Source organism: Anomaloglossus baeobatrachus, chromosome 5, assembly GCF_048569485.1.
Source record: "Anomaloglossus baeobatrachus isolate aAnoBae1 chromosome 5, aAnoBae1.hap1, whole genome shotgun sequence".
NCBI lineage: Eukaryota > Metazoa > Chordata > Amphibia > Anura > Aromobatidae > Anomaloglossus > Anomaloglossus baeobatrachus.
The window spans coordinates 266,594,544-266,617,706 of record NC_134357.1 but is presented as its reverse complement, the minus strand read 5'-3'; the positions used below and the strand labels follow the sequence as shown (position 1 = coordinate 266,617,706).

The following is a 23,163-nucleotide window of genomic DNA, read 5'->3' as shown; positions in this document are numbered from 1 at the left end:
CCGCTGGGCTCGCCATGGCCCCGCCCCCCCCGCACGGATTGGCCGCTCGCCCAGGCTGCGCCCCCACACGGATTGGCCGGCCGCTCGCCCAGGCTCCGCCCCCCCACAGATTGGCCTCTCGCCCCGGCACCCTGCAGGCATTGGCAACTCGGCCACGCCCTGCCCCCCTCACGCAATGCACGCTAGCTCTGGCCCCGCCCCCCACGCATTCCCCGAACCGACACGGTCACGGAGCCACGACTACCAGGTGAGTACTGTACCCCTGGGAGCCCACATTAGTGTACGCCGCCAAACCAGCCGACACATACCCTCGCATTGCTGGGGCTGGCCGGCGTATGCTGTTGTGGGTTCCCGTGTGAGCGGGGGGCGAGATACGCTGGTAACCATGGTAGCATAGTTACCAGCGCATCAAGGTCCTGCAGCGGCGGAACATACACACACGCACACACATAACAGCACACACACACATACACACACACACACACATCAGATCACACTCACTCTCACACACACCTCACACACACATCACATCGCATCCACACATCAAGGTCCTGCAGCGGCGGAACATACACACACGCACACACATAACAGCACACACACACACATACACATCAGATCACACTCACTCTCACACACACCTCACACACACATCACATCGCATCCACATACTCACAACATCCTGGGATATCGCTTGCTTCTCGGCGGCGATACCGTGCTGTGAGCTTCCAGGACCTGCCGGAGGATCACATGGCCAGAAGCATGTGATATCTCCGGATGTTGTGAGTATGAGCGCGTATGTGCAATATCGTCAATGTGTGTATGCGTGAGTGTATGCGATCGGGTGTGTGTGAGTGTATGCGATCGGGTGTGTGTGAGTGTATGCGATCGGGGGTGTGTGTGGGTGTGTGAGTGTATGCGATCGGATCTGTGAGTGTCGGCAGAGGAGCACGGCATGCTGGAGGAGGCTGGGAGGAGAGAGGCTGATCCTGGGGAAGGCTGGGATGGGGAGGCTGAGAGAAGAGAGGCTGAGGCTGGGGTAGGCTGGGAGGAGAGAGGCTGATGCTGGGGACCGAAAAGGCTGATGCTGGGAGGAGAGAGGCTGAGGCTGGGGGAGCCTGAGGCTGGGGTAGGCTGGGAGGAGAGAGGCTGATGCTGGGAGGAGAGAGGCTGATGCTGGGAGGAGAGAGGTTGATGCTGGGAAGAGAGAGGCTGATGCTGGGAGGAGAGAGGCTGATGCTGGGAGGAGAGAGGCTGATGCTAGGAAAGGCTGAGGCTGGGGGAGGCTGAGGCTGGGGTAGGCTGGGAGGAGAGAGGCTGATGCTGGGGACAGAAAAGGCTGATGCTGGGAGGAGAGAGGCTGATGCTGGGAGGAGAGAGGCTGATGCTGGGAGGAGAGAGGCTGATGCTGGGGGAGGCTGAGGCTGGGGTAGGCTGGGAGGAGAGAGGCTGATGCTGGGATGAGAGAGGCTGATGCTGGGACAGAAAAGGCTGATGCTGGGAGGAGAGAGGCTGATGCTGGGGACAGAAAAGGCTGATGCTGGGAGGAGAGAGGCTGATGCTGGGATGAGAGAGGCTGATGCTGGGATGAGAGAGGCTGATGCTGGGATGAGAGAGGCTGATGCTGGGGACAGAGAGGCTGATGCTGGGGACAGAGAGGCTGATGCTGGGGACAGAGAGGCTGATGCTGGGGACAGAGAGGCTGATGCTGGGGACAGAGAGGCTGATGCTGGGATGAGAGAGGCTGATGCTGGGATGAGAGAGGCTGATGCTGCGGGTAGAGAGGCTGATGCTGGGAGGAGAGAGGCTGATGCTGCGGGAAGAGAGGCTGATGCTGCAGGTAGAGAGGCTGATGCTGGTGCAGCATGGGGGATGGAGCACGATGGGAGGTGCGCAGCATGGGGGATGGAGCACATTTGGGAGTGCGCAGCATGGCGGATGGAGCACGTTTGGGAGTGCGCAGCATGGCGGATGGACCACGTTTGGGAGTGCGCAGCATGGCGGATGGAGCACGTTTGGGAGTGCGCAGCATGGCGGATTAACCACGTTTGGGAGTGCGCAGCATGGCGGATGGAGCACGTTTGGGAGTACGCAGCATGGCGGATGGAACACGTTTGGGAGTGCGCAGCATGGCGGATGGAGCACGTTTGGGAGTACGCAGCATGGCGGATGGAGCACGTTTGGGAGTGCGCAGTATGGGGGATGCAGCACGATGGGGAGTGCGGAGTATGGCGGATGGAGCACGTTTGGGAGTGCGCAGCATGGCGGATGGACCACGTTTGGGAGTGCGCAGCATGGCGGATGGAGCACGTTTGGGAGTGCGCAGCATGGCGGATGGAGCACGTTTGGGAGTGCGCAGCATGGCGGATGGAGCACGTTTGGGAGTGCGCAGCATGGGAGATGGAGCACGATGGGGGGTGCTCCCCCCAACACACACACACACGCGCGCGCGCGCACTGCACAACACACCACACACACACACACTGGGAACCACAAACAACTGCCCTACACAGACACCCACACACACACAGACAACGCTGCACACACACAACACCCAACACATAAACACCGCGGCACACACAAATATACGCACATACCGCACAACACACACATTGCACAAAACATACCTCCCCCCAAAACACACCACACACACAAACCGCGCAACACACACACACAACACTACAGACACACAGCGCTCCACAAACAACGCAACACACGCAACACACATACAACACCGCTCTCACCCCCCGCCACACCCAGACAACACCCAGAACATGTACAGCGCCCTACACAAACACTTGGTAACCACACACAACAACATCTATATATATATATATATATATATATATATATATATATATATATATATATATATATATATATATATAACAAAAATCATACATGAACTACACAATACGTAAATTCTAGAATACCCGATGCGTAGAATTGGGCCACCTTCTAGTATATATATATACATACAGTTAGGTCCAGAAATATTTGGACAGTGACACAATTTTCGCGAGTTGGGCTCTGCATGCCACCACATTGGATTTGAAATGAAACCTCTACAACAGAATTCAAGTGCAGATTGTAACGTTTAATTTGAAGGTTTGAACAAAAATATCTGATAGAAATTGTAGGAATTGTACACATTTCTTTACAAACACTCCACATTTTAGGAGGTCAAAAGTAATTGGACAAATAAACCAAACCCAAACAAAATATTTTTTTTTTCAATATTTTGTTGAGAATCCTTTGGAGGCAATCACTGCCTTAAGTCTGGAACCCATGGACATCACCAAACGCTGGGTTTCCTCCTTCTTAATGCTTTGCCAGGCCTTTACAGCCGCAGCCTTCAGGTCTTGCTTGTTTGTGGGTCTTTCCGTCTTAAGTCTGGATTTGAGCAAGTGAAATGCATGCTCAATTGGGTTAAGATCTGGTGATTGACTTGGCCATTGCAGAATGTTCCACTTTTTTGCACTCATGAACTCCTGGGTGGCTTTGGCTGTATGCTTGGGGTCATTGTACATCTGTACTATGAAGCGCTGTCCGATCAACTTTGCGGCATTTGGCTGAATCTGGGCTGAAAGTATATCCCGGTACACTTCAGAATTCATCCGGCTACTCTTGTCTGCTGTTATGTCATCAATAAACACAAGTGACCCAGTGCCATTGAAAGCCATGCATGCCCATGCCATCACGTTGCCTCCACCATGTTTTACAGAGGATGTGGTGTGCCTTGGATCATGTGCTGTTCCCTTTCTTCTCCAAACTTTTTTCTTCCCATCATTCTGGTACAGGTTGATCTTTGTCTCATCTGTCCATAGAATACTTTTCCAGAACTGAGCTGGCTTCATGAGGTGTTTTTCAGCAAATTTAACTCTGGCCTTTCTATTTTTGGAATTGATGAATGGTTTGCATCTAGATGTGAACCCTTTGTATTTACTTTCATGGAGTCTTCTCTTTACTGTTGACTTAGAGACACATACACCTACTTCACTGAGAGTGTTCTGGACTTCAGTTGATGTTGTGAACGGGTTCTTCTTCACCAAAGAAAGTATGCGGCGATCATCCACCACTGTTGTCATCCGTGGACGCCCAGGCCTTTTTGAGTTCCCAAGCTCACCAGTCAATTCCTTTTTTCTCAGAATGCACCCGACTGTTGATTTTGCTACTCCAAGCATGTCTGCTATCTCTCTGATGGATTTTTTCTTTTTTTTCAGCCTCAGGATGTTCTGCTTCACCTCAATTGAGAGTTCCTTAGACCGCATGTTGTCTGGTCACAGCAATAGCTTCCAAATGCAAAACCACACACCTGTAATCAACCCCAGACCTTTTAACTACTTCATTGATTACAGGTTAACGAGGGAGACGCCTTCAGAGTTAATTGTAGCCCTTAGAGTCCCTTGTCCAATTACTTTTGGTCCCTTGAAAAAGAGGCGGCTATGCATTACAGAGCTATGATTCCTAAACCCTTTCTCCGATTTGGATGTGAAAACTCTCATATTGCAGCTGGGAGTGTGCACTTTCAGCCCATATTTTTTATATATATATATATATATATATATATATATATATATATAATTGTATTTCTGAACATGTTTTTGTAAACAGCTAAAATAAAACTTGTGTCACTGTCCAAATATTTCTGGACCTAACTGTATACATACACATATATATATATATATACATACACATATATATATATATATACATATACATATATATATATATACATACACATATTATATATATATATATATATATATATATATATATATATATATATATATATATATATATATATATATATATATATATATATATATATATATAAAAACACCCAAAGATATAGCTCTGACAAAAATGAAGACATCACTGCACATTTTTATAAAAATCAGCTCCTCTTCATGTCTGGCAGCCATTCCATTCCAGTGTCAGTTGAATTCCAACAAGAGTACAGACCGCGAAAGCGACTCTCTACTGACCGGGATGACCGTCATCTTATTTGAATGTCACTCAGCAACCTCAGGATGACATCAAGTGACCTACAAAAGGAATGGCAAATGCCAGCTGGGGTGAAGTGCACGGCATGAACAGTTCGTAATAGGCTCCTAGAGGTAGGGCTCATGTCATGTAAAGCTAGAAAAAAAGCCTTTCATCAATAAGAAGCAAAGGAGAGCCAGGATGAAGTTTGCCAAAGACCATAAGGATTGGATCATAGAGAACTGGAGTAAGGTAATTCTGATGAGTGTAATTTTCAGCTTTGCCCAACACCTAGTTGTCTAATTATTAGACGGAGACCTGGAGAGGCGTACAAGCCACAGTGTCTTGCACTCAATGTGAAATTTGGTGGAGGATCGGTGAATATATGGGGATCCTTCAGCAAGGCTGGAATTGGGCAGATTAAACTTTGCGAAGAATGTATGAATCAAGCCGCATACAAGGTTATCCTGGAAAAACAGTTGCTACCTTCTGCTCAGGCAATGTTCCCCAACTCTGAGAACTGTTTTTTCCAGTAGGACAATGCGCCATGCTACACAGCTAGATTAATCAATGTGTGGATGAAGGACCACCACATTAAAACCCCGTCATAGCCAGCCCAATCTCCAGACCTGAACCCCACTTAAAACCTCTGGAATGTTATCAAGAGGAAGATGGATAGTCACAAGCCTTCAAACACAGAAGAACTGCTTAAATGTTTGTGTCAGTAGTGGCATAAGGTCACCCAAAAGAAGTGTGAGAGACTGGTGGAAAGCATGCCAAGATGCATCAGAGCTGTTAATAAAAAATCATGGTTATTCCACAAAATATTGATTTCTGAATCTTCCTGAGTTAAAACATTATTAGTATTGTTGTTTCTAAATGATTATGAACTTGTTTTTTTTGCATTATTTGAGGTCTGAAAGCAATGCTTTTTTTTGTTATTTTGACCATTGGTATCATTAAAATTGTCAGCTCAAGACGCAAAAAATAAGCCATTACTGAGCCATAGATCCCGAAAAATGAGGACTCTACAGGTCTTGAAAAATGGCGACAGACGCGCTATTCTTTTTTTGGACAAACTTCTGATTTTTTTTTCATCCCTTAGATCAGGGGTGGGCAGTTAATTTTCTCATGGAGCCGCATGAGAAATTGGGATGGTTTTAGAGGGCCGGACTAATATAATTAACTCAGTTCTACCCAATACTGTATGTAGTATATATACTATCCCTTCATAAACAAACAGTAACTTAAACAATACAAAGATGCAATGAAAATATGGAGGTCAGTGGGGGGCATAGACATTACTGGGGCCAGTGGGGGGCATAGACATTACTGGGGCCAGTGGGGGGCATAGACATTACTGGGCCCAGTGGGGGGCATAGACATTACCGGGGCCAGTGGGGGGCATAGACATTACCGGGGCCAGTGGGGGGCATAGACATTACTGGGGCCAGTGGGGGGCATAGACATTACTGGGGTCAGTAGGGGGCATACACATTACTGGGGCCTGTGGAACATACATGCTGGCCCTGGTGGCCAGTGGAGCATACATACTGGCCCTAGTGGCCAGTGGAGCACACACACTTGCCCTGGTGGCCAGTGGAGCACACACACTTGCCCTGGTGGCCAGTGGAGCACACATACTGGCCCTGGTGGCCAGTGGAGCACACATACTGGCCCTGGTGGCCAGTGGAGCACACATACTGGCCCTGGTGGCCAGTGGAGCCCACATACTGACAGTGGTGGCCAGTGGAGCACACATACTGACAGTGGTGGCCAGTGGGGCATACATACGGACAGTGGTGGCCAGTGGGGCATACATATGGACAGTGGTGGCCAGTGGGGCATACATATGGACAGTGGTGGCCAGTGGGGCATACATACTGACAGTGGTGGCCAGTGGGGCATACATACTGACAGTGGTGGCCATTGGGGCATACATACTGACAGTGGTGGCCAGTGGAGCATACATACTGACAGTGGTGGCCAGTGGAGCATACATACTGACAGTGGTGGCCAGTGGGGCATACATACGGACAGTGGTGGCCAGTGGGGCATACATACGGACAGTGGTGGCCAGTGGGGCATACATACTGACAGTGGTGGCCAGTGGAGCATACATACTGACAGTGGTGGCCAGTGGAGCATACATACTGACAGTGGTGGCCAGTGGGGCATACATATGGACAGTGGTGGCCAGTGGGGCATACATATGGACAGTGGTGGCCAGTGGGGCATACATATGGACAGTGGTGGCCAGTGGGGCATACATATGGACAGTGGTGGCCAGTGGGGCATACATATGGACAGTGGTGGCCAGTGGGGCATACATATGGACAGTGGTGGCCAGTGGGGAATACATACTGACAGTGGTGGCAAGTGGAGCATACATACTGACAGTGGTGGCCAGTGGGGCATACATACTGACAGTCGTGGCCAGTGGAGCATACATACTGACAGTGGTGGCCAGTGGGGCATACATACTGACAGTGGTGGCCAGTGGGGCATACATACTGACAGTGGTGGCCAGTGGGGTATACATACTGACAGTGGTGGCCAGTGGGGCATACATACTGACAGTGGTGGCCAGTGGGGCATACATACTGACAGTGGTTGCCAGTGGGGCATACATACTGACAGTGGTGGCCAGTGGGGCATACCTATGGACAGTGGTGGCCAGTGGGGCATACATACTGACCGTGGTGGCCTGTGGGGCATACATACTGGCCCTGGTGGCCTATGGTGCATACATACTGACAGTGGTGGCCTGTGGGGCATACATACTGACAGTGGTGGCCAGTAGGGCATGCATACTGACATTGGTGGCCAGTGGGGCATTCATACTAGCCCTGGGGGTGCTGAGGGCTCCTCTGGCTGTTTTCTTTGAGTCCTCTGTGTGTCTGCTTCTTCTATTGCAGGCACAGGGAGGGGACCTGAGAAGACACAAGTGCTGCTCCCCCTCCTGCAGCCACTCTGTTCTCTCCCTGCTGCTACTGGTGCACTTACCTCAGTTGCAGAACTGACGTTTTTGAAGCAGCTGCTGTGGAGATGAGCCGGTCACATGTAAGGATACTGGGTAGAAGAGGCAGGCAAAGGGGGTGTGGCCAGCATCGAGAGAGCAGCAGGAGGGGACAAGGAAGGCATCAAGGAGTGTGTGTCCAGCATTGAGAGGGGGTGTGGACGACAGCAAAGGGGCGTGGCTAGCATCATAGATGCCATAGAAGGCATCCAGAGAAAGGGGGCATGACTGGCAGCAAGAGGGGGCGTGACCGACAGACTGGGGGCGTGGAGCTGCTTATCACTGCACTGCGGGATACATAGCTCCCGGCAGTGAGAGTAGGGCTGAGGCATAGATCAGGCCACGCCTCCAACTCTCAGCAAGATGGCCGGGCCGGTCACAGACAGTAGGCGGGCCGCCCCTTACCCATGTCTGCCTTAGATAAAAGTAATAGTATATATTTTTGGTATCTACAAACTCATACTGACCTGAGGCATCACACGGACACATCAGTTTTACCATATAGTGAACACTATGAATAAAACACCCCAAAAACTATTGTGTAATTGCACTCTTTTTTGCAATTTCACAGCCCTTGGTATTTGTTCCCCGTTTTCCAGTACACTATGTGGTAAAACTTATGGTTTCATTCAAAAGTAGAACTCGTCCCGCAAAAAACAAGCCCTTATATGACAAGATAGACGGAAAAAGAAACAAAGTTATGGCTCTTGGAAGAAGGGGAGGAAAAAAGTAAAATGAAAAAAGAAAAAAAAAAAACAAAAACACAGAAAATCACCTGTTGGTAAAGCTGATCAGGCGATGGCTGTATGATCTCAGCCAGGTATGTTTGACTCTGAAATGCTATGGTGTTTCAGAGAAAAACAGACTTTAAAAGCCGCCAGGACCGAGCTTGCGCTGAAGTCTAGTTAGACAGGCAAGTCCCTGGGTTTTTTCCCCACCTGCTGCCCTGGATTGACAGGTTTTTCCCTACATGTGCATATAGGGATATATCTGTCATGTATTACCTGTCAGAGCATGTATCAACTGTCAGAATACCTTTAAAAAGGGATATTCTCATCTCCAAGATCCTATCCCAATATGTAGTAGCTGTAATATTAATATTAGCACATACCTCCAATTAGAAATGTAGTATAGTTCTCCTGATATAGCCATGTAATTTATCTAATGTGCAGGGCACTGCAGCTTAGGTATACATGGTTATGACCACACATATAATCACAGTTAGATATTTAGTTAGTTGCTCGTTGTCATAGCTATCTATACCTAAGCTACAATGCCCTGCACATGAGGTAAGAGATCTGGCTATATCAGGAGAACTATACTACATTTCTAATTGGAGGCATTAGCTAATAATATTATTATTACGCCTACTACATCTTGGGATAGGATCTTGGAGATGGGAGTACCCCTTTAATAACCCTCACCAGTTATTCCAAGGATTTATTATACAACGTCCCAGCAGCGCTCACCTCTCCAGTCAGCAGCTCAATTAATTTGTTGGTGAGGTCCAGGATCTTCTCATCATTGTTCTCACGTATCAGTGAGCGAGGCGGAGGACCTGTGTTGAGGGTCTGGGTTTTGCTCTGTCCTCTTGGCACCTGAGGACAGCTTCTGGAGGTCACACACTCTCCAGATGTCTTCTTCACTACTGTGTAGTCCTGTGTATGGAGCAAGAATATGACAGAACATCACTATATACATTTCCAGAATCCCTCCAGTAATGTACTTGTGTTATTAAAAGGAAGCCCCCAACAAAACTAGTTTCCCGGGTGTGCATTCAGCAATGTGGTTAGGCATCAGTGGCATGCCTGTGCTGCTCCTTGCTACTTCAATCACTTGCTGTCTCACCTTGCTATTTTCATAAGTCTTATGCTTTGTGCGCACTGGAAAACGGAATTTTCTTAAAAAAATTCCGCAGGGTCTGAAAGATTACCGCACCCGCGGTAAAAAAACGCGGCAAACAGCATGCGGTTTGCCGCAGTTTTACCGCAGTATTGCTCGCGGTATTGCCGCGTGCGGGTTGGTACATGTGTTTTATTGTATTCAATGCAATAAAGCACATTGAAAAAAAAAAATTATTTCCTTCTGAGATAAATAGCAGACAGATAAATAGATAAATATACAGATAGAAGAATAGATAGAGGGATAGATAGATATAGGACAGATCGCTGCATTTCTCCCGAGCGGTAGTGAGTTCACATTACCGGCCGTGAGAAATGACCTGTGGTTACCTCTGCTGTCTCGCTGCGAGGCTGCATTCAGCGCTGTGTGTCAGTCGCAGCTGGTTGCAAGAATCGCAGAACGTGGATTACGCCGGAGCTGTGTGTTTCGGGGGGGTTAATAAAAGGGTGAACGAGGAGGCTTATTTGTGTTTTATTTAAAATAAAGGATTTTTCGGTGTCTGTGTTTTTTCACTTTACTTATGGGTTGATCATGTCAGCTGTCACATAGACGCTGCCATGATCAAGCCTGGACTTAGTAGCGGCGATCCGCCACCATTAACTCCTTATTACCCTTACTGCCACCGCATCACGGCAGCAGGAAGAGCCGGGGACACTCCGGTACTGCCGCATAATAGATGCAACAGTGCCGAGGCAGCTGCGGCTGATATTCTCGGCTGCGGGAGGTGGGAGGGAGGCGGGGGACATTAACCCTGCCCCTCTCCCTCCCCAGCCTGAGAATACCGGGCCGCCGCTGTGTGTTTACCTCGGCTGGACGGTAAAAATACAGCGGAGCCCACGTGTTTTTTTTTTTTTCTATATTTCCGTTAGCTTTCTATGTGTATTCTATATGTCTGTGTGTGAGTGTGATGTGTGTGTGTTCTATGTCTGTGTGTGAGTGCGATGTCTGTGTTCTATGTCTGTGATGTGTGTGTGTTTTTACTCTCTGCTCTGCTTCCTCTTCCTGTAATGACATCACTTCCCTGCGGGATTTCACGATTACATGGCAGTCAATGGAGTGAAATCCCGCAGCGACGTGCGGAAAAGAATTGACATGCAATTGTTTTTGCTGCGGGAATCCCGCAGCAAAACATGCAGCTGTCAAAATCCGCATAGTGCGCACAGCATTTTTTTTCCCATAGGTTTTGCTGGTGAATCACTGCAGAGATGTTATGATGTTATTTACTGCAGTGAAACATGCAGCAAAACCGCAGGCAATCCGCGGGAAAAAAACGGTAAGTGCGCACAGGGCCTTACCAAGGATTTGGAGAAGAAGGGAATTTTGTTACTTACCGTAAATTCCTTTTCTTCTAGCTCCTATTGGGAGACCCAGACGATTGGGTGTATAGCACTGCCTCCGGAGGCCACACAAAGCAATTACACTAAAAAGTGTAAGGCCCCTCCCCTTCTGGCTATACACCCCCAGTGGGATCACTGGCTCACCAGTTTTAGTGCAAAAGCAAGAAGGAGGAAAGCCAATAACTGGTTTAAACAAATTCACTCCGAAGTAACGTCGGAGAACTGAAAACCATTCAACATGAACAACATGTGTACCCGAAAAACAACCAGAAATCCCGAAGGACAACAGGGCGGGTGCTGGGTCTCCCAATAGGAGCTAGAAGAAAAGGAATTTACGGTAAGTAACAAAATTCCCTTCTTCTTCGGCGCTCCATTGGGAGACCCAGACGATTGGGACGTCCAAAAGCTGTCCCTGGGTGGGTAAAGAAATACCTCATGTTAGAGCTGCAAAGACAGCCCTCCCCTACGGGGAGGCAACTGCCGCCTGCAGGACTCTTCTACCTAGGCTGGCGTCCGCCGAAGCATAGGTATGCACCGGATAATGTTTGGTGAAAGTGTGCAGACTCGACCAGGTAGCTGCCTGGCACACCTGTTGAGCCGTAGCCTGGTGTCGTAATGCCCAGGACGCACCCACGGCTCTGGTAGAATGGGCCTTCAGCCCTGATGGAACCGGAAGCCCAGCAGAACTGTAGGCTTCAAGAATTGGTTCTTTGATCCATCGAGCCAGGGTGGCTTTGGAAGCCTGCGACCCTTTGCGCTTACCAGCGACAAGGACAAAGAGTGCATCCGAGCGGCGCAGGGGCGCCGTGCGGGAAATGTAGATTCTGAGTGCTCTCACCAGATCCAACAAATGTAAATCCTTTTCATACCGATGAACTGCATGCGGATAAAAGGAAGGCAAGGAGATATCCTGATTAAGATGAAAAGAGGATACCACCTTAGGGAGAAACTCCTGAATGGGGCGCAGCACTACCTTGTCCTGGTGGAACACCAGGAAAGGAGCCTTGGATGACAGCGCCGCTAGTTCGGACACTCTCCGAAGAGACGTGACCGCTACCAGAAAGGCCACTTTCTGTGAGAGTCGAGAAAGTGACACATCCCTCAGAGGCTCGAAGGGCGGCTTCTGTAGAGCAACAAGGACCTTGTTTAGATCCCACGGATCTAACGGCCGCCTGTACGGAGGTACGATATGACAAACCCCCTGCAGGAACGTGCGCACCTGAGAAAGTCGTGCTAGCCGCTTCTGAAAAAACACGGATAGTGCCGAGACTTGCCCTTTAAGGGAGCCGAGCGACAAGCCCTTTTCCAACCCAGATTGCAGGAAGGAAAGAAAGACCGGTAACGCGAATGGCCAGGGAGATACTCCTTGTGCAGAGCACCAGGATAAGAAAATCTTCCACGTTCTGTGGTAGATCTTAGCAGAAGTGGACTTCCTAGCCTGTCTCATGGTGGCCACGACCCCTTGGGATAATCCTGAAGACGCTAGGATCCAGGACTCAATGGCCACACAGTCAGGTTCAGGGCCGCAGAATTCCGATGGAAAAACGGCCCTTGGGACAGTAAGTCTGGACGGTCTGGTAGTGCCCACGGTTGGCCGACCGTGAGATGCCACAGATCCGGGTACCACGACCTCCTCGGCCAGTCTGGGGCGACGAGTATGACGCGGCCGCAATCGGATCTGATCTTGCGTAACACTCTGGGCAAGAGTGCCAGAGGTGGAAACACATAAGGGAGCCGGAACTGCGACCAATCTTGCACTAAGGCGTCTGCCGCCAGAGCTCTTTGATCGCGAGACCGCGCTATGAAGGTCGGTACCTTGTTGTTGTGCCGAGACGCCATTAGGTCGACGTCCGGCACCCCCCAGCGGCGGCAGATTTCTTGAAACACATCCGGGTGAAGGGACCATTCCCCTGCGTCCATGCCCTGGCGACTGAGGAAGTCTGCTTCCCAGTTTTCTACGCCCGGGATGTGAACTGCTGATATGGTGGATGCTCTTTCCTCTACCCACATCAGAATCCGCCTGACTTCCCGGAAGGCTTGCCGACTGCGTGTCCCTCCTTGGTGGTTGATGTATGCCACCGCTGTGGAGTTGTCCGACTGAATTCGGATCTGCTTGCCTTCCAGCCACTGCTGGAAGGCCAATAGGGCAAGATACACTGCCCTGATCTCCAGAACATTGATCTGAAGGGTGGACTCCTGCTGAGTCCACGTCCCTTGAGCCCTGTGGTGGAGAAACACTGCTCCCCACCCTGACAGACTCGCGTCTGTCGTGACCACTGCCCAGGATGGGGGCAGGAATGATCTTCCCTGCGATAATGAGGTGGGAAGAAGCCACCATAGCAGAGAGTCCTTGGCCGTCTGAGAAAGGGAGACTTTCCTGTCTAGGGAATTTGTCTTCCCGTCCCATTGGCGGAGAATGTCCCATTGAAGAGGACGCAGATGAAACTGCGCGAACGGGACTGCCTCCATTGCTGCCACCATCTTCCCTAGGAAGTGCATGAGGCGCCTTAAGGTGTGCGACTGACCCTGAAGGAGAGACTGCACCCCTGTCTGTAGAGACCGCTGCTTGTCCAGCGGAAGCTTCACTATCGCTGAGAGAGTATGAAACTCCATGCCAAGATACGTTAGTGATTGAGTCGGTGCCAGGTTTGACTTTGAAAGGTTGATGATCCACCCGAAAGTCTGGAGAGTCTCCAGCGCAACATTCAGGCTGTGTTGGCATGCCTCTTGAGAGGGTGCTTTGACAAGTAGATCGTCCAAGTAAGGGATCACCGAGTGTCCCTGAGAATGCAAGACTGCTACCACTGCCGCCATGACCTTGGTGAAAACCCGTGGGGCTGTCGCCAGACCAAATGGCAGAGCTACGAACTGGAGATGGTCGTCTCCTATCACGAAACGTAGAAAACGTTGGTGCTCTGTAGCAATCGGCACGTGGAGATAAGCATCTTTGATGTCTATTGATGCAAGGAAATCTCCTTGAGACATTGAGGCAATGACAGAGCGGAGGGATTCCATCCGGAACCGCCTGGCGTTCACATGCTTGTTGAGCAACTTTAGGTCCAGAACAGGACGGAACGAGCCGTCCTTTTTTGGAACCACGAAGAGATTGGAGTAAAAACCTTGCCCTTGTTCCTGCAGAGGAACAGGGATCACTACTCCTTCTGCTTTTAGTGAGCACACCGCCTGCAGAAGGGCATCTGCTCGGTCGGGATGTGGGGAGGTTCTGAAGAACCGAGGCGGAGGACGAGAACTGAATTCTATCCTGTACCCGTGAGACAAAATGTCTGCTACCCACCGGTCTTTGACCTGTGGCAGCCAAATGTCGCAAAAGCGGGAGAGCCTGCCACCGACCGAGGATGCGGAGGGCTGAGGCCGAAAGTCATGAGGCAGCCGCCTTGGAAGCGGTTCCTCCGGTTGCTTTCTTGGGGCGTGACTGAGCCCGCCAGGAATCTGAGCTCCTATGCTCCTTCTGAGTCCCTTTGGACGAGGAGAATTGGGTCTTGCTGGAGCCTCGAAAGGACCGAAACCTCGACTGCCACTTCCTCTGTTGAGGTTTGCTTGACCTGGGCTGGGGTAAGGAGGAGTCCTTACCCTTGGATTGCTTAATGATTTCAGCCAATTGTTCACCAAACAGTCTATCCACAGATAGCGGCAAGCTGGTTAAACATTTTTTGGAAGCAGAATCTGCTTTCCATTCCTTTAACCACAAGGCTCTGCGCAAGACAACAGAGTTGGCAGACGCAATTGAGGTACGGCTTGTAGAGTCCAGGACAGCGTTGATAGCGTAAGTCGCAAACGCCGACATTTGCGAGGTTAGGGACGCTACTCGCGGCACTGCTGGACCTATGAAAGAGTCCACCTGTGCCAGGCCAGCTGAAATAGCTTGGAGTGCCCACACGGCCGCGAATGCTGGAGCAAACGACGCGCCAATAGCTTCATAGACAGACTTTAACCAAAGGTCCATCTGTCTGTCATTGGCATCTTTAAGTGAAGCCCCATCTTCCACTGCAACTATGGATCTAGCTGCAAGCCTGGAAATTGGGGGATCCACCTTTGGACACTGGGTCCAGCGTTTGACCACGTCAGGGGGAAAGGGATAACGTGTATCTTTAAGACGTTTCGAGAAACGCTTATCTGGGTAGGCATGGTGTTTCTGGACTGATTCTCTGAAGTCAGCGTGGTCCAGAAAAGTACTCAGTTTAGGCTTGGGATACCTGAAATGGAACTTCTCCTGCTGTGCAGCTGCCTCCTCTGCAGAAGGGGCAGGGGGAGAAATTTCCAATAGACTATTGATGGCCGCTATAAGGTCATTTACCACGGCGTCACCATCAGGAGTATCCAGATTGAGAGCGGTTTCAGGATTAGACTCCTGATCACCCTCCTCTGTCTCATCATGTAGAGACTCCTCTCGCTGAGACCCTGATCCGCGTGAAGACGTGGGGGGTCTCTCCCAGCGAGCACGCTTAGGCTGCCTGGGACTGTCATCTGAATCAGAGCCGTCAGGCTGAGATGCCTGGGACCCCCTTGAAGCACTGATTAACTCCAACTGAGGGGGACCGGGGAACATTGCCACAGCAGTGTCCATGGACTGAGTAACTGGCCTGGCCTGCAAGGTCTCTAGGATTTTTGTCATAGTGACAGACATCCTGTCAGCAAAAACAGCAAACTCTGTCCCCGTCACCGGGACAGGGTTCACCGGCGACTCTGCCTGGGCCACTACCACCACAGGCTCCGGCTGACGAAGTGGCACAGGGACCGAACATTGCACACAATGGGGGTCATTGTAACCTGCCGGTAGATTAGCCCCACAAGCGGCACAAACAGCTTTCACAGCCTGTGTCTTGGCACCCTTGCGTTTTGCAGATGACATGTTGTCGTCTCCTCAGAGCAATAGGGGTATACAGCCAAGAAGCGACCTTATAGTGCAATATATATAGATCTATCTGGTACAGGAAAAAGTACACCAAATAACACTGTGGCACTAGTGGGGCCAGCACGAATGTGCTGCTTACCGCCCGCTTAACGCGGGTGTGTGGTCGCCAGAAATCCCTTGTCTGGGTCTCCCAGAGCCTGTGTCCGTTCCCCAGCCAGACTGCATGCAGGAATGGCTGCCGGCGTCTCTGTGGAGGGGGGGCGGGCCCTGGGTGTGCTCAGACAAAAAGCGGGAAACCTGCGTCCCACTGTGCCCAGTGAGAGGGCTGGAGCATGTAAATAAGGCTCCAGCCCTCGGCGCTGATGATTGCACAACGCCTGTCCCCTTCCCTGAGTGACAGGGAGGGGGCGGGAACGAAGCGGAGCTAGGCCGCAAAAGCCGGGGACTAGATTTATAAGCGCCGCCGTCGTAAAAGCACGGTCGGCGCTAAGTCCCCGGCGCACTACAAGTCCCAGCCGCGCCTCCGCTCCCGGAGCGGCCGGCGCGGTAGTTCCCAACACATAAAGTCACTCAGCTAAGCTGCAGTGACTCAAACCCCAGCGCGCAGCGCTACTGTCCCCGGCGCACTAGCACACCCAGCAAGTCTGGAGCGTGCGCGGCCAGTCCATAGGGGGACACAGAGTACCTAAATGTTGCAGGGCCTTGTCCCTGAACGGTACCCCGGCTCCTTATCCAGCAGGTTCAATGGGTCTGTGGACGGAGCCCGGCCTCAGGACTTGGAGGCCGGTGAGATCCCACTTCCTCAGAGCCCCTTAGGGGGATGGGGAAGGAAAACAGCATGTGGGCTCCCGCCTCCGTACCCGCAATGGGTACCTCAACCTTACAAACCGCAAGTGGGGTGAGAAGGGAGCATGCTGGGGGCCCTATATGGGCTCTCTTTTCTTCCATCCGATATAGTCAGCAGCTGCTGCTGACTAAACAGTGGAGCTATGCGTGGATGTCTGACCTCCTTCGCACAAAGCAGAAAACTGGTGAGCCAGTGATCCCACTGGGGGTGTATAGCCAGAAGGGGAGGGGCCTTACACTTTTTAGTGTAATTGCTTTGTGTGGCCTCCGGAGGCAGTGCTATACACCCAATCGTCTGGGTCTCCCAATGGAGCGCCGAAGAAAGGCTTTTTTTTATCTTGAGTAAAAAGGAGATAAGTATGTCACCGACACACAAACCAAAACTTACTGCATAGACTTTCCTACATAAAGTATCCATGGGGGACCACCAATGTACAGGCAAGTCCCACAGGCCAATGATTAGCCAAATGTCCCCCAAGCAATGCACATTTACCATCTATTTAAAAGGGAACCTGTTACTAGATTGATGCTGCCTGAACCAAGCGCATGAATAAGATCCTGGTTGTGCAACTGCAGCTAGGTATGTATCAATCGGTAATTCAGAGAAAACATAGGCCCGGAATCATTAAATCTGGTGTTTACTGGCCTGTCTTACTGAGAGCAGAGCTGGAGTCAGATGGACCTTATTCCTTAAAGCGAATCTGTCAGCAGGTTTTTGCTATATAATCTGAGAGCAGCTTAATATAGGGCAAAATACCCTGTCTTCAGGATGTGTCACTTACTGGGCTGCTTGGTGTAGTTTTCATGGAACACCTGTTTTGTCTGATGTAGCAGAGCTAAGACCTCTGGGCTGTGTATTACCCCACCCACACCCCTGACTAGCAGCTTCTTGTGTATATAGTTAGCAAGCTGTTAATCTCTGGTGGGGGCGGGGTTACACAGATCAGTCTGACTGAGCTGCAGGTGAGATGTAGTCAAGCAGTGATAATCTCCTGCTGAGAAAATACTGATTGTATTGAAATTATGACATCGCTGTAATCAGGCTCTCATGCCATATATCATGCTTAAAGGGAATCTGTCAGCGGTTTTTGCTATGTAATCTGAAGACAGCATGCTGCAAGGGTTAAAAGAGAGAATTCATGGATACCTGTCTTGTCAAAGTCCAATCTGTTGTTTATTTGCTATGTTTGTTTAAGCAGCAGGACTTCTCATTGTTTGTGCTACAATGTCACATGCACAGCAGTCTGGAAAGCCGCAGCCACTGATTGACACCTCACAGTCAATGTACAATCTCCATAGAAAGCCTGGTGTGGCGTGCACAGCTCTCTCAGCTCTGCTGTATGGCTACATCTAAAAATTCTGATTGTCTCAGAACAGCTGCACCTAGTAATCTAAGTGATACATTGTTGGACTCAGGATGTCTTTGCCTACATTATGCTGCTCTCAGATGAGGTCGTAAAAACCAGCTGACAGATTCCCTTTAAGTAGCAAAAACCTGCTGACAGATTCGTATTCCTTCCTAAAGCGCTGTGGACTTAATAGTGCTATATAAATGAATAAAATTATTATTATTATTATTATTATTATTATTAAATCAAGCGCATCTTATATTTAGGGCTTGGTTTTTTGTGTGTGGGGGTGGGGCTTAAAGGGGTGGTCCAAAATTAACATTTATTATAATTCTAAATGTCTGTCTGTTTAATGCAACAATCTAATCTTATTTCTAATATACTTTAATTAAAAAGTCGCTATCATTGCCTCACTATGCTATCTAACTGCTTTACTTTCTCTTTCACCTACTTCCTGTTTGATGACATTTTGTTTGAGAACCCCAGTGCATGCTGGGATACTCAAATGACTTTGCTGAGCTTTGCTCTGGCTGTTAATAGGGTTAATGAAGACAGTGTATGAGAGCTGACCAAGGCTCTGGCAGACACCAAGTCCTGATCCCCCACCCCTGACTGCTCCCAGCATGGCTCACCTCTCCAGTCAGCAGGTAGATGATCTCCAGGGTCAGGTTTAATACCCTGTCAGCTAATTCTTTTCTGTCCTTGTCCATCCTCAGTTGGTCAGACAGAAAGAGGACCACTGCCTCATGGGAGACTTCAGCAGGACAAGTCTTACTGAAGAGACAAAGGTAGATATATCATATTAGCCGCAATATTCTGACTCACATGCATTGATCAGCCATAATATGACCGGTGAAGTAAACATGGAATATCTTGAGACAACGAAAGAGTTGGATATATTGGGCAGCCTTAAAATTTATTTAAAAAAAAAGCCTGAAAAAGGAGCTTGTGTGAAGACCTGAGTGACTTTGATAAAGGCCAAGACGAGGGTGTCAGGGCATCTCGGTTGTCTGGGGTGGGGGAGGTATGCAGTAAGTTAGTACCTACCAAATGAAGTCAAGGAAAGACAGAATCGTGGCCACTCAAGGATTATGGGATGTGAAGGTTGTCCTATCCATATTCGCTATTGAGGCACAAATTGCGGATATGGGCATATCAAAAGCACATTTAATGGGGTCATGAACATTAGCACACAATAGAGTAATGGAAGAAGATGGCCTGATCTGATCAATCACACTGCTCCATGCTTTAGGCAGCAATGGGTGTAGCAGACATGCCATTATACACCTCTTTCCTTAACTACTACTGTATAATAATAAAAATACCAGCTCCTATAAGCCAAAAAGTGCTAACATTATATAAAGATAAAAATACGACTAAAGTGCACATAAATAATACCGCCATAAACAAATAATGCCAGTAGGTAATTGTAGTCCCCAACAGAAACCGCCATATACTGTAGACACAAATTTTGCAGCCAAATACAGCATGTAAAATCTATGCAAACAAACTAATCTAATCAGCTTCCATGAGAAGGCAAGTTCCAGGTTGGACTAAGGGTACCTTCACACTTAGCGATGCAGCAGCGATCCGACCAGCGATCTGACCTGGTCAGGATCGCTGCTGCATCGCTACATGGTCGCTGGTGAGCTGTCAAACAGGCAGATCTCACCAGCGACCAGTGAACAGCCCCCAGCCAGCAGCGACGTGCAAGCGACGCTGCGCTTGCACGGAGCCGCCGTCTGGAAGCTGCGGAGACTGGTAACTAAGGTAAACATCGGGTATGGTTACCCGATGTTTACATTAGTTACCAGCGCACACCGCTTAGCTGTGTGTGCAGGGAGCAGGGAGCCGCGCACACTGAGCGCTGGCTCCTTGCTCTCCTAGCTACAGTACACATCGGGTTAATTAACCCGATGTGTAATGCAGCTACATGTGCAGAGAGCAGGGAGCCGCGCACACTGCTTAGCGCTGGCTCCTTGCTCTCCTAGCTGCTGTACACATCGGGTTAATTAACCCGATGTGTACAGCAGCTACATGTGCAGAGAGCCGGAGCCGGCAGCACAGGCAGCGTGAGAGCTGCAGAGGCTGGTAACTAAGGTAAATATCGGGTAACCACCTTGGTTACCCGATGTTTACCCTGGTTACAAGCTTACCTCAGCTGTCAGACGCCGGCTCCTGCTCCCTGCTCGCTTCATTTGTCGCTCTCTCGCTGTCACACACAGCGATCTGTGTGTCACAGTGGGAGAGCGCCTTTGAAGAAAACGAACCAGGGCTGTGTGTAACGAGCAGCGATCTCGCAGCAGGGGCCAGATCGCTGCTCAGTGTCACACACAGCGAGATCGCTAATGAGGTCACTGCTGCGTCACAAAAAGCGTGACTCAGCAGCGATCTCGGCAGTGAGCTCGCTGTGTGTGAAGCACCCCTAAGGTGGTTGTTATCTATCTGGACTTTTCAAAGTTGTTTAATACAGTGCTACATAAAATAAAAGGTTGATAAATAAAATGAGAGCAATAGGACTTGGAGAAAATATGTGTAACTGGGTTAGCAACTGGCTCATTGAGGGATAAGTATTGGGCCCTCTTCTTTTTGACATATTAACCCCTTAACGACCGCGGGCCGTAAAATTACGTCCTTGCGGTCATAACATTACTGCCCGCGGTCTGCCGGCGGCAGCATGCTGCGATCGGCACAGATCTCAGCTGATTTTCACAGCTGAGATGTGTGCCTGCTAGGCACGAGCAGAATCGTTATCTGCTCGTGCTGTTTAACCCCTTATATGGCGCTGTCAATATGTGACAGCGCCATTATAAGCGCGATCGCGGTACAGTTTTACTTACCGCCCGATACCGGAAGTCACGTGACACGATCACGTGACTTCCGATAGTTGTCATGGTAGCACAGGGTCATGTGATGACTCCTGTACCACACCTGACTTGCTTTCACTTTCGCTGTGCCAGCGGCACAGCAAAAGAGAAAGAGAGCGTATCTGCTGTTTACAGCCTTGTAGCTGTGATCAGCAGATACTGCAGAGCGATCGGAATGCTGATCGCAATAGCCCCCTAGGGGGACTAGTAAAATTTAAAAAAAAAGTTAAAAAAAAAGTTTAAAAAAAATTTAAAAAAAAAACAAAAAAACCTAAAAGTTGAAATCACCCCCCATTCACCCCATTGAAAATTAAAGGGTTAAAAAAATAACAAATATACACACATTTGGTATCGCCGCGTTCAGAAACGCCCGATCTATCAAAATATAAAATCAATTAATCTGATCAGTATACGGCGTAGCGGCAAAAAAATTCCAAATGCCAAAACGACTTTTTTTTGTCGCCACAACTTTTGCGCAAAATACAATAAGAGGCGATCAAAACGTAGCATCTGCGCAAAAATAGTACCGTTAAAAACGTTCAGCTCGAGACGCAAAAAATAAGCCGTCACTGAGCCATAGATCCCGAAAAATGAGAACGTTACGGGTCACGGAATATGGCGTAAAACGTGCGCCACTTTTTTCGGACAAACTTCCGATTTTTTTTTAACCCCTTATATAAAAGTAAACCTATACATGTTTGGTGTCTACGAACTCGCACTGACCTGAGGCATCACACCGACACATCAGTTTTACCATATAGTGAACACAGTGAATAAAATATCTCAAAAGCCATAGTGCTATCGCACTTTTTTTGCAATTTTTCTGCATTTGGAATTTTTTTGCCGTTTTCCAGTACACTATATGGTAAAACTGATGGTTTCATTTAAAAGTACAGCTCGTTCCGCAAAAAATGAGCCCTCACATGACCATACTGACCGAAAAATAAAAAAAAGTTACGTCTCTCAGAAAAAGAATGGCGAAAAAAAAACGGAAAGCAAAAAAATCGGCCGGTCGTGAAGGGGTTAATTAAATGGAATCTGCTACCACTTTGACCTTTTTAAACTGTTAATATGGGCAGACAGGTTATAGAATGCTGGAAAAAGCCATACTTGTCCGCCTCATATCAGATGCCTTCTCGTGGATAAATCATCTTTTATCAATTTATGTAAATGAACTCTTCCTGGCTATGGGGCGGATGCTGCCTGGAAGATAACTCCGCCTACAGAGCTCATTTTAAATAAAAGGGGCGTTTCTAGTGTGAGACAAGTAACTGACACAGATCACCAGAAACAAACTTTGGCCCCATGCGCACGCTGCGTTTTTTGGTGCAGTTTGTTCCCCAAAACTGCATGCCTTTCCTTCTCTCAGCAAAGTCTATGAGAAATCAGAAATGCTGAGTGCACATTGCTTTTTTTGCCTGCAGTTTGGGGTTGACTAAAATCTGCAGCATATCAATTCTTTGTGTGTTTTTGTTCAACTTTTTTTTTAGCCCTTCCAGCCCTTGGTTTCACTAAAAAAAATGCTTGAGACAAAAACATGGCAAAAAACGCATGTGGATTTTTGTTGCATTTTCTGGCACAAAGTGTGTATTTCTGCCAGAAGGTGCAATTTTGTTGTTAACAAATAAACTGCAGCGTGCGGACACAGCCTTTGACTTCTGGCAAATACAATTTTTGCAGCTCACTGAGCTCTGCTTTAATGAAACAATGTTGCAACACTGTCTGCCTGTGAGATGTAGGCTGAAGCTGAGAGGAACCTGCAGAAGTGTCAGTTATAATCACATACAGCTCTGCAGTCAAAGCAGAAAGTGGCCATCACACATCACACTGGTAACGCCCCTTTTATTTAAAGCAATCTATGGAGTTATCTTCCAGGCAGCATCCGCCCCATAGCCTGGAAGAGCTCATTTACATAAAGTGATAAAAGATGGTATTCCACAACAAGACATCTGATATGAGACATGGGACACACTTAGGCCGGCTTTGC

The 23,163-nt window shown here is 49.0% G+C and overlaps 1 protein-coding gene across 1 annotated transcript in view; it reads right to left on the bottom strand.

The window, feature by feature from the left end:
* Positions 1–23,163, bottom strand: part of LOC142311220 (uncharacterized) — a 49,175-nt gene that overhangs the window by 17,331 nt on the left and 8,681 nt on the right. The window contains exons 2-3 of the mRNA XM_075349431.1: positions 18,942–19,083; positions 9,472–9,660 (exon numbers count right to left, since the gene is read on the bottom strand). Of these exons, the coding sequence (XP_075205546.1) occupies positions 9,472–9,660; positions 18,942–19,019 (267 nt within the window). The 5' untranslated portion in view covers positions 19,020–19,083. The remainder of the gene's footprint in view (positions 1–9,471; positions 9,661–18,941; positions 19,084–23,163) is intronic.